The following is a 17,840-nucleotide window of genomic DNA, read 5'->3' on the forward strand; positions in this document are numbered from 1 at the left end:
GTGCTCCAACTGTCGTGACTCTTCGGCTTCCTGCATGCTTTACACGTGTGGCACTTTAGTGGCTTGCCAGTCGCAAGATCCAATTGCGAGACTCCTCTTAAATGCACACAACTTGAGTTTCTTCACACTCTCTCACACACACAACCCTTACATTATTCCCACCTAAATATAGGGTTTCTACATGCTAAATTACAAGCAAATTTGGCATAGAATAAAGCCAACACATGGTTAAATAACCTTCAATCTCCTCCTTTGGTTATTCTGTGACAAAACACCCTAAAACAAACTCTAGACTTAAACTCGAGTTTGGGATCAGTGGCAAAACTCACTCACACCTAAATCTAAAAATTTTGATACACTTGGAACATATATACCTGTAACCTGAAACACTTGCACAAAATACATTAGACCCTCAAAATAAAGCAAGTAATAAAAAGACAAGTATAATGTAACAAGCAAATTGCGATCAAGTAAACATGATGTGAAACATATGAGCAACTTAATTATACACCAAAACAGTCATAAAGAAATGACTACAATGATCACATAGCAAAACAAATGATCATCCGAACATGCATTCAATGAAGCACAATGGCATAAGGAAGTATACATGTCCAACACAAACATGATGCAATGAGAACAACAAAGCATAAATACTAAACATAACAAAAAGCACCATAAAGCAAACAAGAAAACAAACAAAGTTTTCTTATTAACTCAATGTCTTCTCCACCTTGGTGTATACATCTCCCCTATAGAATATCTCTCTCCCTACAAATGTGCACAAGAAATAGAATTTCTTCCCCTAAGAATGTGCACAAGAGTCATATAGAAATGATAAAAGTATACTCTCCCCCTTTTGACACAAATAGACAAAGGGTCAAGGAGAAAATAGGGCAAGAGATGAAGGTATAAACAAGGGTAATGATGCATGAGGGGTGCAAGATGAATGAGAAATGAAGCTCAAACAATAGACAAAACAAAAAGCTACAAAGCATAAGGTAAACATGACATGATAGGATGAAGAAATAAGGTATAGACCAATGCATGACAAGGGTAGCAAAGGTGTGTGCAAGAGGTGGCTATGTGCAATGCATGACCAAAGTATGGAAAATGCACATGTGGGGCAAGGTGTGTTAAATACACAAGCAATGAACCAAACATATTCCTCATGAGGAAACATGAGAATCCCCAAAATTTGGTACTCATCAGAGTCCAAACAAGTGAGAGAATGCCTAAAAGGCATTTTATCAAACACCTAGCATGCACACTATGAACAACAATGTAAAATAATGCATGAATATCATGAAATCCACCCTTAATATATGTTCTTTTTGCCACTAGAGGCCAACATCCAAAGCAAATCATCAAAAGAAACTAATCCCATACAAAAATTTGACAAAAATTAAGTTTTCCCAACCCCTATGATGAAAATCCCAACCAATAGCACAAAACTCTCCAAAACAAAATTTAAGGATCAAAATCAATAAAAAGAGTTTAGAATTACCTTAAAGATGTTAAAGGAATGAAAAACCATTCAAATTGATTGGGTTTTGATGTAAAAATATTGGAAAAGGGGTTTAATAAAGGATGGGAGAGGTTTAAAACAGATTTCTCACAAAAAGTCCTTTAAAAAGTTGTTTCTGAGCAATTCACGACTAGCGAGTCGCAATTACGAAGATTTTCGCGAGTCGCGAGTGAGTCACAAAAGCTTCTGGATGAACTCGCAACTTGTGTTTCGCGATTGAGCAAGTCGTCAAAACTTACTACTCTCGAAAGTAGCCAGAATGAATAGCCAAAAATTCTGACACCTATTTTTCAACACAAAACTTGCTTAAAACAATGAAAAACAAAGTAAGCATTAAACATGAACACAAAAAGTGATAAAAATCACTTCCAAATACATATAAAATGATCAAAAATCTTTTTGGTTTGATCCATAGATAGATAAGCACACACGCATCACATTTAAACAAGTACAATCAAACAAATGAATAAGGCATTCGTTGAACATTAGGCATGTGTGTTGTGTGTGTATATCAAATGTGGAGTAGTCCTTAGTCTAAAGTAAAACTTCAATGATCAATTCAATTAAGTCATACACAACTAGTATTAAGTCAAGTGGTCTATCTAAATTATAGAAATGAACATATATGACCTCCCACAAGAAAATTATTACATATCTTTGAAGCTTTTCATTTGGCCTTTTACAATTCATAATATTTGATCATTTTTTATCATTACATCTTTTTTTGAGATCGATGTTTGAAATTTTTTATATTTCAATTTGATGAACAAGCCTTTGGCTTTTGGGCACCATACATTTTCAATACAAGTCACTTTCCTTTTTTCCTAGTCAAATACTAGTACGTGCAACAGCTTTTGCAACTCATTATCACTTTTCGAGATTTGACATTGGCTGAGTTCTTTAAGCAAAAATAAAAGAGTGGGAAGAGATATAGGTACAAATCTATTCATGTGTCAAAACCAACATGACTATTGACTAATCATTCATAACAAGCTTGAAGATCGATTTACAACAATCACTTATAGATGTCAAGATTTTTCCCACAAAGATAGATGTGCATACATAACAAGCTAAGCTTATAAATGTACAAAACTATTTGTATGAAGTTACAAGACCAAACACACATGTGATATGTGCTCAAACATATACGATCAAACTTTTTGATTTTTTCACTTTTTATGTGGTTTTGGATTTTTTACTCACACAAAACTAAAACATAAAAGTAAGATAAAAAACAAAAGCAATGCATACAAATAAATGCAAGATGCACAAATGCATGAAGGGTCTTACAAAGATAGAAATAATTAAATCAATGACCAAAATAACATAAGCTCAACCATAGGAACCTCTCTTCATCCAAACGGAACGATTGCTTGAAATGAGTGTCTCATGAGACGTGAGATGAGGGTTGGAAGAATGAGAACCGGAGATGCACATAGACAAGGAGGTAAGAATATTAAAAACTTTCTTCAACAACTTACCATTTTCCCCTAAATCCGGTTTTGCTTGCAAAGCACAACTTCCAAGAAGCTCAAGTTTCTCTTTTCTTTTGATTCTTTTAAGAGTTTGAAACTTAGAGCAATGAGGTCTAAGATGACCAAAAGAACCACAATGGTGACAAACAATAGGTTTAGGTCCACTAGGCTTTTTAGAAAGGGATCTAGCAACATTATTTTGTTCTCTCTTCAACTTATGACATTGAGGTCTTATGTAACCAATCACACCACAATAGTGACAAGTTAGAACAAAATTAGGTCCATCCAAAACCTTAAGTTGAGACCTAAACAGAGGTTTTGACTTAAAAGTCTTTCTCTTCACCTTTTGATTTCTTTTGTGTGGTGGAACGTACACCGATTTGTCATTTGATGTAGAACACACAATAGGCACAAAATCAGGTACCACAACATGATTGCAAAAAATAATTTCATCCTTTTTAGCAATAGGTTCAGCAATCAAACACTTGGCATGCATCTTAAGAGATTCATTTTCACATTTTAGCTCATCAACAAGTTTGTTAGACAAAACAAGTTTGTTAGACAAAACAAGTTTAGCATCCAAGTCCATATTCAAAAATTCAAACTCCTTTAGTTTTTCAAGAGAATGTTCAGTAAATTTCTTATACTTTTCAACCAATTTATTGGATTTATTGAGCTCAACAATCAAACCATCATTTTCACAAATGAACTTGCTGAAATTCTCATGAAACTTCTTAGCCTTTTTCTTCAAGAGTTTGACATTTGGAATATCAACAACACCCAAAGAATCAAGTAACATGTCATCACAATCATGAGGGTTAACACTCATAGAGACATTTTCACAAACACATAGCATGTTACAATCATCGACAACCAAAGAAGCATAAAAATCACTATCCATGGCAACAAGCACAAGGGGTCAAGGATCGCACTTAGGTATTTAAACCGCAACAAGTGTACCCGCTCTAATACCAATTGAAAATTCAATTAGCATATAAACACCAATGAACGTTTAGACCCCTAATATCAAAATTACCAACACAAGCTTATACACAAATAATATATGTGCAGAATGATGAATATAAGCTAAACCCAAAATGGTAAAACACTCTGAACCAAAATTAATCACAAACACAACAGTAATTAAAAAGGTAAAGAGTAAGGGAAAGAGATGCAAACACAAAGATAACACAGCAATGTGTTATTGAAGAGAAAACCAAAGAATTCGACGAAAAACTTCACCGCCACCTTTCAAACAGTAAATTGATCCACTAGAGAATAAAATTGGGATACATGAATAGCAATAGACCCTCCAAGCCTAATCTACCTGATGCACCTAAGCCCTCCAAGCTTCTTACTTCAACAGGGTTACGCTAACCTTATCTTCTCTAGCTTAACGGATCTCGGAATAAGCTTCATATTGCATCTACCATCCTTGGCATCTTCCAATGCTTCCCAAGCTCCAAAAACACTCTCAACACTCTAAATGGGTGTGGGTAGTGTTTGGGTATAAATCTCATCTCAATGGGTATAACAATAGGAGAGAGAAAGAGAAGAGACTACAAAGATTTCTTTCTAAGAATGAGTAGCTCTCTCTCTAATAAGGTGGGTGTGTTGTAGAAACCTCTCTTAGGGTTTTTCTCTCAATAAGCTCATTTTTCAGCACATTACATCATGTGGGTATAAGGGTATTTATAATAAGGTATGAGATGGAATGTGAAAAATCAGTTTTCAGCAAAACAGGGCATTCTAGCGACTCGGCCTCGTGACTGGAACGAGTCACGAGTTTGAGTCGCAAGTTAACTGCCAAGTCAGACTGTACTTTTTGTCCTGTAGTGCTCCAACTGTTATGACCTTTCAACTTCCTACATGCTTCACACGTGTGGCACTTTGGCGACTTGCCAGTTGCGAGTCAGTCACGAGACTCCTCTTGAATGCACACAACTTGAGTTTCTTCACACTCTCTCATACACAACTCTTACATTATTCTCACCTAAATACAGAGTTTCTACATGCTGAATTACAAACAAATTTAGCATGGAATAAAGCTAACACATGGTTGAATAAATTAAATCTTACACTCTCCTTAATGGTGTTTAGGGATTAATATGCTAATTTTGACATGTTCTCTCTGTAATAATATGGGCTGAATTATGAATGAGCATGTGTTTAAAATATATATATGATTACTATATGATGAAATAGGATGTAGTAAAGTAATGTGTGTGTGTGTGTGTGTGTGTGTGTGTGTGTGTGATGAGCATGCATGACCAATCAAATTATAAAATGATTATCCGTAATTCTAATATGAACTGTGAACCTGATATTAGAGATAAACATAGCATGATGAACATGATGCACGTGAAGGTTATCATCGATAATATGTTCATTGTTCATTCATATGACAATAGCATGATATATATTGATTGCATGATTTTGCATAAAATGGTATGACCATTAAATTCTAGAAGACTGACTTTTGAGTCAGATTGAAATTAGTGCGTACAACCTTCCCATTTTGTAACCTAAACTTTGGACTTCAATTTTGAGTTCTAGACTATTTAATTATCTATGTAATTATCTATTTTTTAGACTGTAATTATCATGTAATTTTCTAATAATTTTAAGGTACGATGATATTCTAATGTTTATGATAGAAATGTAAGAGTTTAAATTCACTTTAAAAAAAAGTATCCACAAGTTTTTCTTTAAGGAAGTCGTGGGAATTACACGCTACGAGAGTGGAATTGCCATCAGAATTCAGAAAGAGGCCATTTGTCCTTCTGCACTTGTAGTTGGAAATTACGTTATGGAAGAAAGAGTGCAATGCAAGCATTAAGTATAACTAAGCAATCAGTGGTACAATTGCAACACCCAAGTAATCTATTACTGTGTCTAGGTTGTTCAGAAATTGACAAGCGTGAGTTCCTAAATAGTAAATATATACCATTACATTCATACTTCACAAAGCCTTATTATTAGCGTGCCAATTTTTTTTTTTTTTTTTTCTATTTTGACATAAGAATTGATTTTTTTTTTTTCAATTTTACTTAACTATTTTTTTAAACACCAGCATCAAATTATCTACTATATACTCTATTTTATTACAATATCATTTTTTTTTAATAATTATTTCTATATTTTCACATATAACCATCATCATTCATTTTTTTCCTACACTTTAAAAAAACGTAAAGAAACAATAAAAATTGTTTTTGCATTAGCTACATGACTGGATGGAGGATTGTTCACTTGTAGTCGTAGGTGATTTTGGTTGTCCATCCATTCCGTAAATAAGAAAACTTTAGTTTTTCTTTTAGTACATTTGTTGTTTTATTCCCTTCTCAATTTTTTAAGTAAGAACACAGTAGTGAATGGAGTGACTTGTAAATTGCAAAAGCACTGTAGCAAAATCTCATTTTGCACCATAAATACATTAATTGATGTGGGTATTTTTTAACTTTTTTTTTTCGAGAATTTCAATTAAGACATTCAATCCAGATAATAGCTCTTTATTATAAAACTAAAGCATCAATTAATTTTTAATATAAACATAAATTAAATCACAAACACTGTAGCAAAATAATTTTTAAATGTATAAATAGTGCTGTGGAACCCATTTATAATATTTTTTTCTAAATAAAGTGCTTGGTCTCATAAACAGTGCGTAAACAGTGCAACTACAGTATGTGAACAGTGCATCTGGTCTCCTGCACAGTGAAATAACGTGCATAAACAGTACCGGTTACTGTTCAGGCGCGTTGAAAAAAAAAAAAAAAAAAAAAAGCTACAAAACGCAAAACTCAAAACGTGGCCACAATAACAAAGCTAGAAATTTTAACGATTAAATTCTTTCAAACAATCAAACCGCGGATAACACCGTATCCATATATATAACATAATTCCGAGACCAATTTTACCCCACACGCGCGCGCAAAGAAAGAGAGAAAAAGATAACAAAAGGTCAAATATCATTATATTTTATGGTCTGGTTGGCCTAGTTGGCCACTTCCCTGTAAATAATTTCACAGGAAAATGTGGTGTGTCGTACACTCGTACACTGACTCACAGTCACCCATAAAAGCCACTCCTTTACTTTGAATCGTAAAAACAAAAGTATGAGTAAAGGCTATGCAATAAATAAAGAAAGATAGCAAAGAAAGAAAGAAAGAATTGCATGAGGAAGGAGATTCCATGGAGGAGAAGCTGAGTCTGATGAGTAGTAGCAAATGGACAGCCACGGCGGCAGGCATATGGATCCAGTGTAGCGTCGGAGCATACACCTTCAGCATCTACTCCTCAGCTCTGAAATCGAGCCAAGGCTACGACCAATCCACGCTCGACACCGTGGCTGTGTTCAAGGATATTGGCAGCAACGCCGGAGTACTGGCTGGGATGCTCTACTCCGCCGTGGCAGTGGGCAATAACCGTAATAGTAACGGTAATAACTACCACTTCTGGGGTGGTGGGCCATGGGTGGTCCACTTGGCAGGGGCGATCCAGAACTTTGTTGGGTATTTCATGATGTGGGCTTGTGTGGTCGGGTTGATCGGACGGCCACCGGTGGCGGTCATGTGTTTGTTCATGCTGTTGTCGTCTCATTCCATGACTTTCTTTACGACGGCCAATATGGTGTCTGGTGTGCAGAACTTCCCTCATTCTGGTGGGACCATTGTGGGGATCATGAAGGTAACCTTTGTTCTTCATTAATTCTAGGACACATCACAAACCTAATTCCACCACATGGGTCTCTGTTTTCAAACTTCAATTGAGTGGATTGCTTGTGGTGGACGTTTTTAGTTCTTACATATGGACCCTTCACTCACAGTGAATCACATTATGATGTGAAATTGGCTGTAAAACTAGATTTTATTATTAGTTTGATTTTCTTTGAGCAATCCATCATACATGGAGTGGATTCCAGAGTAATTCTAGTAACATAAATGAGTAATTATTAGGGATTAATTATTAGAGATTCTCAAAGTGTGATAACATGTTAATGAACTTTTTCACATTAATTAGTAGAATTTTTTTTTTTTTTTTGGTAAATAGAAATGGGTAGAGGGAGACTTGCTCTCGTGTGAAATCCCATACACTCAGTTGGTAACTCACTTATTATTCTTTAAATTATTTAGAATAAAGATAGGATAAAATGAATACCAACACCAATTATTTATTGAGGATCAAACCCAAGTATTATGTCATTATACTTTTTTTTTTAAATATTTAATTAATTGTTCATCACTTTCACATAAGTCTGTCATTTTTTGCCCCATACTAAAATTTGCCTTTCATGTTTATAATTTGAGCCTTTCTGGCCAGTGATTTTTTATATTTTAATAAATAAATAAAAACGCATTTATCAATGATGTGTTTATGAGGGTTTCTCTTTCCAGCTTGTGTGTATATATTAAAGTAAATTTAAATAATTAATTAAAAAAAAAAAGTCTCTGATGCGTTTATGAGCTGTCAGGGTATTGTTGTTTTTTGTGTTTCTGCTTTAAAACATCCAGCAGATAATATAGAGAAAAAACAAATCTGGCAGTGTTTTTTAATAGTATTTTCTTCGTGGAAAAGACTATCTAACCCACCAAAGGTTTTGTAATTGAATTGACACCTCTTTATATACAAAGTGCTTGAGAGTTTAGAAAAAAAAGTTCAGAATACAGGATTAGCAGCATATTATAATTATTTCTATAAAAAAAAAAAAGACTAGGTAACCCAATATACTTTCTGTTGGGGTCACAAGTCATTTTCTTCTTATATGGAGCAACTTTTATGGTGGCTGGCTTCAGTTTTATTTATTAAATCATAATTTGATCCGTAAAAATCATTTTCATCAGTAAATTATAAAACTGAAAATTCTGTAAGCTTAATTTCCTACTCATCACTCATAAGTAACATGTTAAAACGTCTGAGTAGAAATTTTATCTTGTATAAAAAAAAAATATATATTAATATTTTAATAGTCAGTAAAAACTAAAATGTCACCTAAAAATTTCCCATTGTAATAATCCAAACTAATTAAAGAAACGAGAAATTTTTTGCGAAAAGAGTCAAAGGTGTTTTTGTGATATGAAATTATTAACGACCTTATGGACTTAGGTTAATAACCTACTAATTTTCAAGTGTGAAATTTATCTGAATTAGCAAATAGTGCTTTTAAAGTTTATAGGTGAGTCTCTTCTCAAAAAAAAAAATTATAGATGAGTAAGTCACGTTGATGCCCTTCTATTGATTACAATGGAATATATAATTTCAAAAGACATATCTATTAATTTTGAAGGAGTCTAAAAGGTAAACATATGGAAAAAATAATACTAATAATAATAATAACATAAGAAGTAAATAATACAGGAGACTATGAGTGGATTACCTTTGAATCATTGAGAAGCCAACAAAAAATAATTAGACATGAAAGAAAAAGTCAAAGGCATATGACAAAGTCAAAGGGGGCCACATCCAGAGGTGGCCGGTGGCCCCTTTGTCAAGTCCATCAAACATATATTGTTTTTCACGTAACTTATTTAGTCCTCTCCAAGACTCCAAATGATAGTTTAGTATATCTGTAAATATAATATACCAGTTTGCAAGATATGAGAAAGGTGTGTTTTTCACGAGTTCCTTGTGCTATAGGGTTCCTTTTGCATTGTAGTGGAAGCAAAACTTTAGCTGTAAAGATTCAAATGTAGAGATTTTGCTGTAATGGGGTTTGATTAAAAAGATTTTTAACGTTTGGAACATTTTGCAAAATTACAATAATAAAATGTTTTGAAGTAGATATGAGAAATAACAGAGTACATAACAAATTTACGTGATTTGCATATTCATACTTGAAACTAGTTATATTTTGATTAGTGCCAAATGTTTATCATTATATTTTGTTGTTGTTCTTTTTCTCTCTCAAAATGAGTGTTCATTAGATTTCATTTTGAAAAATAAGAATCGACTTTAATTTGAATTTATTATTTATGTTGAAAGTTAAAACAGTGCACTAATACGCCATTTAAGGCTAAAACTCGGAATTCCAGTTTTAACTTGAATATAGAATTACCCAATGGGTGAAAATATTGTTCAAAAGTTTTCAGCAACCCAAGCTCTTTTGAAACCATGATATCTTCTTTTTTGAAGGGAGCTACATATAGGCTTAAACTTTCGCAGAATTGAATTTTTAACATTACATTTTAGCTTAATCTTGCAACAAATATATGCATGACCCCAAACTTTTTTATATTTCCTATATGACCTTATATTTGTTAACATTTTTTCTTGTTATTATAATTTGGCCCCTCAATCTTAAAATTCTAGCTCTGCTCTGCTCTTGCATGAGGTATTTTGCATTGCCATTCTTACTTCTTTTCTTGCCAGGGCTTTCTTGGTATTAGTGGAGCAATAGTGATCCAAGTGTATGACACATTCTGGGAGGGAAAGCCAAGCATTTTCCTTCTGATGCTTGCTCTGTTGCCTACGTTCGTCACTCTAGTTCTTATGTTTTTTGTGAGAATCCATAAATCTAACACTGGTAATGACCAGAAACACTTGAATGGTTTCACCATAGTTGCTTTGATCATTGCTGGTTATCTCATGATTCTAATCATTTTGGAAAACATCTTTAGTTTACCATTGTGGGCACGCATTTTCAACTTTGTACTTCTTTTGCTTCTACTTGCATCACCTCTTGGAATTGCAATCAAAGCCCAAAAGGACACCAAGAAATTTCTAGAAACATTGTCCCTTGAGAATGATCCTTCAATGGAGAATAATCCAGCATATCATGAACTGCCTGCCGGAGAGGGAGAGGGTCAAGTTAATGCTGATTTAGATGACAAAATTCTGTCTGATGAAGAGGGCATGAATCTTTTGCAATCAATGTGCACTATAAACTTCTGGTTGTTGTTTATTGCTATGGTATGTGGAATGGGCTCTGGGGTGGCTGTGGTAAATAACTTGAGCCAAATAGGTCAATCTCTCAATTACACCTCTATGGAGACAAAAAACTTGGTCTCTTTATGGAGCATATGGAATTTTCTTGGTCGCATTGGAGCTGGCTATTTATCAGATTATTTGCTTCACACAAGAGGTTGGGCAAGGCCATTGTTGATGGCTATTACTCTAGCAACAATGGGTGTTGGCCACATTGTTGTTGCTTCTGGTTTACCTGGAACTCTATATGTAGGTTCAATCCTAATAGGCATTTGTTATGGTTCACAATGGTCACTAATGCCCACCATTTCTTCAGAACTATTTGGTGTTAGGCATGTGGGTACTATTTTCAACACTATTGGTATAGCAAGTCCTGTGGGATCTTATATCTTCTCTGTAAGAGTAATTGGGTACATTTATGACGAGGAAGCGAAGGGTGAAGATGACTCATGCTATGGTACCCATTGCTTTAGGTTGTCTTTTATGATCATGGCATCCGTAGCATTTTTGGGGTTTCTTGTTGCTCTTACATTGCTCTTTCGTACAAAAAGGTTCTATCAGCTTGTCGTGCTCAAAAGAATTAAGCTTTCTTTAAGCTGATGAGAAGTCAATGTGAAAATTTTCATTTACAGGGAAACATTAAGTGAGGGTTTTTTTTTTTTTTTCATTAGAATACATTATAGGTTGTAATATGGTTAACACTAACAAGTTTTTTTTTTTGTTTAAACTTATTGCTAAATGCTATATATCTCTTTTTCAACAGAACAAATGAGCAATGAAATAGGAAGAAAATAAATCATTTATTTGTATTCTTCGTTAAATATCACATTAAATATTTTCTAAGTTAGGGAAAAATATCCTCCGTAAATAATGGGGTGTGTGCGGTTCGGTCGGCTCGATTTTTTTTCCCAAATTTATCACCAAACCAATAGAGATTGGTTTTCTCATAATTAGAACCGATGCATACTGCTTAGGGTCTGTTTTCTAACCTATAGTGGTGCGGTTTTTTGCAGTCGGTTTAATAGGTTTGGTCGGTTTGAAACATTAAAAAAACTGTTTGTTTTCTTTTTAAAAAAATTGGGCTTTCAAGCCCAATGCACAACACGTTCAAGATTTCAATCAAAACGTTCACTCGACACAAACTATTCACACAAACCTGTTCACACATCAAGAAAATATCTACTTTGATTTTTCACAAATACCTATTCACAGTTAACACATCAACCTGTTGAATGCATCAACCTGTTCACACATAAAAATAAATAAATAAATAAAAAACTGTCCAGGTGCAATTTCTACCCTCCCACCAATAATAAATAAAAATAAAAATAAAACTTGTCCAATAAAATCTGTCCAAATTTCATCATAAAAAATCTGTTCACACATAAAAAATATGTCCAAATTTCATCATTAGCTTATCCAATCTGTTCACATATAAAAATCTTTCTAAATTTCATCATTTCATTCACCATGTAAAAAAGTTTTGAAATTGTCTCACCCATGACCCACGAAGTGGTTACTGTGTGCCAAAGAAGATTAAGAAAAAAAATGCTTACTATAGATTAAAATGGTTATTGTGTACCCATGACGCGACTTATTGAAGATTAAAATAAAAATGCTGAAAGTGATTACCTGTCCGTGAAGGATGGAAGAGAGAGAGAGAGAGAGAGAACTCTCTCAGTCTTAGTCTCCCTAACAATCAAAATGCTGAAAAAAAATGTTAGTTGACTTTTTCTTTTTCAGAGAGAGAGAGTGAGTTATCGGTGATAGGCAGTAGCTGGTGGTGAATGGTGAACCAACCAAGCTGCAAGAGGCAAGAGCTAGAGATAGAGCAACTGTGGTCTGAGAGAGTTGAACGACTGTGAGAGACATAAGCTATTTATACTAGGGCAAAAATCAAAAAAACCTAGCTCAAAATGACGCTATTTTGATTTTGATTTTTTTTAATTACTAAGTGAAACGAATATTTTTGTCAAAAGAAGTTAAAAGAAAACTAGTTCAAATGATGTTGTAATAAGGTTTATTACTTAATATATGTTTGTTTGTTTAGACCCCCTTAAAAATATATTAGTTTAACCTAATGAATCAGCCAAGTATTTACTTAGGTTAATTATGAGATCTAGGTTGAACACATGCAAACATATGACTTTGTGCAGAAAAGTAAAGAATACAATAATATGATGACTCAGGAAAACTAATGAAACTAACTGTTACAAGTTAAAAACCTGGGGAAAATTTAACCTAGCTATCATCAAGGTAAACAAATCAACTATGATAAAATGGAAGATTACAATAGATTTGAACCCTAAATCTAAAGATACCTCATGTAAAACTTACTAACACGATCACGTGCAGCTCAAACTCCACAGACTCTTTTATCTTGAATTTGTTGAACACAAACTCCCACGCTTGTGACTTTAAGATCTCACTCAAAGGTTTAGCAACACAAACTCTCCAGTTTGTGACTCCAAGACCACCCTTGAAGATTTAAATCATTAGTTATGTATAATCTTGTTACAGCAATTTCAAATCTACCAGTTCTAATAATATGAGAATGATTTCCGATAGTGACTTTGAACAGAGAATGCACAATACCTTGTAGATCCCATAAGAGCACCTTCAAAGTCATAACAAAATGTGCCTTAGGGTTTCCTTTAAATACTATGTGAAATAGATCTGAAACCCTAATCACTTCATGGGCTTAACAGATTGATGGGCTTTAATTAAATTCTGTAGAACCCGTCTTTAGATCGGTCAAACTTGTTCTCTCGATCAGTCTAACCTAGCATGTTTCGAATTCTTGAACATGTAGCTTCCTTTTTCTTGTATTCTAACTTGCAGCACCTTGAGAATTGTCTAATAGACCATATAAACTCTAAGATCTATTTTTAGACAAGTTTATGCTCACAATTTACCAATTGTTCTAAACTTTTATAACTTAACAATGTGTGTCTTTATATATATATATAACCCATGTATTAGTCAATTCGATAAAAATATCATTTTTGGATTTGCAGATTCGATGGTAGCACTGCACCGGTGTCGGAGAAGGTTTCTCCATCCGATTGCCGACCTTGGCTCAATCAATCAGTGCTAGAGTCGGGTCAATTGGGTCAACACTGGTCGGTTGGGTCTGCTCTAGTCAATTTCTGCACAGTCTTAGTAAATATGATCAATATTTTATTCTCCTAACCAAATAAAATCTTTAGGTTAAAATTTTCTTTGATGCCTTTCTTTTTTTGGAAAATGTGAATTCTAACCGGTCAACCATTATCACATTCATCATTTTCTTGGTCAAGCTCCGCATTTGCCAAATGCTTTCATAATTGCTATCAAAATTCCACCATTTTGTTTTGTTGCTTATGTTGTAGTTGTATTGTCTTCATGGTTACTAGTCAATCTTCATCACATTCATCATAACTAGTAAGGATCATGTTGATGGGGCTTGAATGCCCTGTTAAGGAATATTCAAACGTATTCCACTATATTGGAAATGAGCAAAAGTAAATAAATAAATAAATATTTTTTTAACTAAGAATGTGTTTGGATTCGGCTGAAAGTAGCTGCGTCCGCGTTTTGCTACTTTCCATTTTTTTTTTTTTTTTTTTGCTGCTGCGGAGACAAGTGCGCAGTGCGCGCACTGTGTATGTACTTTTTTAGCAATTTTTTATTAAAAATGGGTCCCGTAGTACTATTTACACATTTAAAAATTATTTCGCTACAGTGTTTTCAGTTTTCAGTTTTCAATTTTCAGCAATAAGTTCTATCCAAACGGACCCTAAATATTGTGCAATTTCAAAACAAAAATCAAAACATTTTTTTTTTAAAGCTAACAAGTTACAATTAAAAAAAAAATCAATATTAATCAATGCAATTTATTTTCATTTTTGAGATACAAATGCACATACACGAGAGAGAATGAAGTTCTAACATAAACATATACTACAAACGCTGCTCAAAAGTCATTATAACTTTTTAGAAAAGACGTAATAAATTATACTACAAACAACACACTCTCACTTTAATACTTAGTTACCAATGAAACCTAACACTTAGGGAGCCCCGTATTGATTCTAGTGTAAAATAATACTCCTTGTGAACTTGATCTCAAATGCCAAGAACTTTATGAATAATTTTAAAGATACACACAATTACACACCTTGTAGACTAGTGCATGTATGAGTTGTTGACACTTCCAACCCATATGGACTTATATTTTCTGTTAACTCACTGTAGAGAGGGAAAATTCCCGACCTATCACAAGCTGACACATCATACTACCAAGTCTACAAAATACAACCAATTACAAAGCGCCACGTATTGCTGCTAGGTTTTGCCATCACTATTCAGAAACCAATAGAAATTTGCCAAGTGTCATTGAAATAAAGGCATGAAACTGCATCAGCACGTGTAAGCAGTGACACAAGCACTCAGCACGTGTAAGCGATGACACAGGCAGCCTCGCACGTGTAAGCAGTGACACAAGCACTCAGCACGTGTAAGCGATGACATAAGCGGACCAATCAAGCTGTGACAAGTGTCACCAATCAAACTCCGCCACGTGTCACTCACCTACCCCTAAACTCCTATAAATAGAAGCCTTCCTAAGACAGACAGGACGGAGACAAAAACACAGAACAGGGGACAACACACAGACAGACAGGACGGAGACAGAAGGAAGAAGATATCTTGAGTTCAGAAATCCAGAAGCTCTGCCGGAATCAAACCCCGAAGCCTCCAAGAACTTCAAGAACTTCAACCTCGAATGCAAGCAACATTCGAAGCAAAATCATCCAAACTACTCGTCCAGATCTCAAAGTCCACTGGAATCAAGCTCAAAAGCCTCCAGAAACCTCAACAAACCACAAATTGGTGAAGCTCTACGGATTCAAGCCTCCAAAACCCCGAAGAACTTCCACCACAAACCTTCAAATACCAAGAACAATCAAAGAGGAATCATCCAAATCATATTCCTAAATCTCAAAGTTCACTGGAATCAAGCTCAAAAGCCTCCAGAAACCTCAACAAACCATAAATCAACGAAGCTCTACGGAATCAAGCCTCTAAAGCACCGAAGAATTTCCATCACAAACCTTCAAACACGAAGAACACACGAAGAACACGAAGAACACGAAGAACAAAGAATTTCTAACAAGCTCATAGCCAGAGATTCATTGTAATTCCGTTTCAAAGATCTTCGATCCATTCCTCAGCCAAATTGAAGAATATCTTATGTTCAAATCAAAATCACATTACCACAATTCCAATCAATAAATCTTTCAAGGAGATCGAATCAGAGGATCACTCTTTTGTAATTACAGAGAATTGTACCACACATTTATCAATACAAATTCGTATTTGTGAAACTATTTTACTTGTTTGATTTATTTCGAACTAAGAAATTTAGTCGTCTACAAATTCTGGCACGCCCGGTGGGACATCTCTGCCTCTCATCTCATTCTTCTTCAAAGAAAAAAAAAATCTTCATCATCTTGCTACCAACTTCAATGGCCTCTAGCAAGAACATTCAAGCTTCAACAATAGCTACTTCAATTAAATTTGGTACGGCTACCACCAACAGTTGCATTGGAGCAATCAATTGTAGCCAACCTAAAGCTCACAATAAGCTTCAATCTCAATCAACCAAGGAAGCCAAGGTCCAGACAATCATCTCCTTAGACCCTCTTAAAAGAAACAAGGTCATCAACAAGGACATCTCCATCTTGGAACACCTCAAGTATGGGGGCAAATCCCCTTCTTCCTCCACAAGAAGCTGGTCGCACGATTTCTCTCTCATCAAAGGGAACCCAAAAGATGAGATTTCACGTGCTCACTTCAATTCACTTCCTTCTCCATCATCTGTGGAAGTTGTGTCAGTCATGATGACTAACACCTCTACCATGGAAGAAAAGATGGCTGAAATGGAACAAAGGGCCGTCCTTCTCACAAAAGCACTTGAAGATAAGGACCTCCAAATTGCAACTTTAATGAACAAACTCGAAGTACAAGATCTTGGTGAATCAAGCCATGGTCATAAATTCGCATCTGCAAAGGATGATGAAGGGAAAGAAATTGAAAACACTCCCCGACAAGAACAATCCACCTCAATGGCCTCAATATCCGTCCAACAACTGCAGGACATGATAACGAACACCATACGAGCACAATATGGAGGTTCTTCCACACATTCTCTCATGTATTCAAAACCTTATACAAAACGCATTGACAATATGAGAATGCCAAATGGGTACCAACCCCCTAAGTTCTTGCAATTTGATGGAAAGGGAAACCCTAAGCAACACATTGCTCACTTTGTAGAAACTTGCGAGAACGCAGGGACTCGAGGGCCTCTTTGTAAAGCAGTTCGTTCGTTCACTAAAAGGGAATGCCTTTGATTGGTATACAGACTTAGAACCCGAGTCAATCGATAATTGGGAACAACTTGAAAGGGAGTTCCTCAACCGGTTCTACAGCACACGCCGTACAGTAAGCATGATGGAGCTTACCAATACTAAGCAGTGGAAAGATGAACCCGTTGTTGACTACATCAGTCGGTGGCGTTCTTTGAGTTTAGATTGTAAGGATAGACTATCTGAAATATCTGCTGTAGAAATGTGCATCCAAGGCATGCATTGGGGACTTCTGTACATCCTACAAGGGGTAAAACCCCGAACATTCGAAGAATTGGCAACTCGTGCGCACGACATGGAATTGAGTATTTCTTGCCATGAAAATATGAAACCTCCCATACCTGAGGAAAGCAGAAAGGAAGTAAAGATGAATGACAGGAATGCAAAAGGCAATCTCAAAGACCCAATAACTGTTAACACTACCATAGTTAGGGTTCCAAGGAGAGGAGCAAAGACAAATGAAAAACAACTTGGAGGATGGCAAAAGAACGAAGTGCGTCGTCT

The 17,840-nt window shown here is 35.0% G+C and overlaps 1 protein-coding gene across 1 annotated transcript; it reads left to right on the forward strand.

Annotated features, from left to right (window-relative positions):
- Positions 1 to 7,022: 7,022 nt before the first annotated feature.
- On the forward strand, positions 7,023 to 11,570 carry LOC142630785 (protein NUCLEAR FUSION DEFECTIVE 4-like). Its single transcript, XM_075804836.1, has 2 exons — positions 7,023 to 7,692; positions 10,372 to 11,570. Exons 1-2 carry the CDS (start codon positions 7,198 to 7,200, stop codon positions 11,524 to 11,526), a joined length of 1,650 nt encoding a protein of 549 aa, XP_075660951.1. The 5' UTR covers positions 7,023 to 7,197; the 3' UTR covers positions 11,527 to 11,570.
- The last annotated feature ends 6,270 nt before the right edge of the window (positions 11,571 to 17,840 follow it).

The sequence above is a fragment of the Castanea sativa genome, chromosome 4 (assembly GCF_040712315.1).
Source record: "Castanea sativa cultivar Marrone di Chiusa Pesio chromosome 4, ASM4071231v1".
Lineage (NCBI taxonomy): Eukaryota > Viridiplantae > Streptophyta > Magnoliopsida > Fagales > Fagaceae > Castanea > Castanea sativa.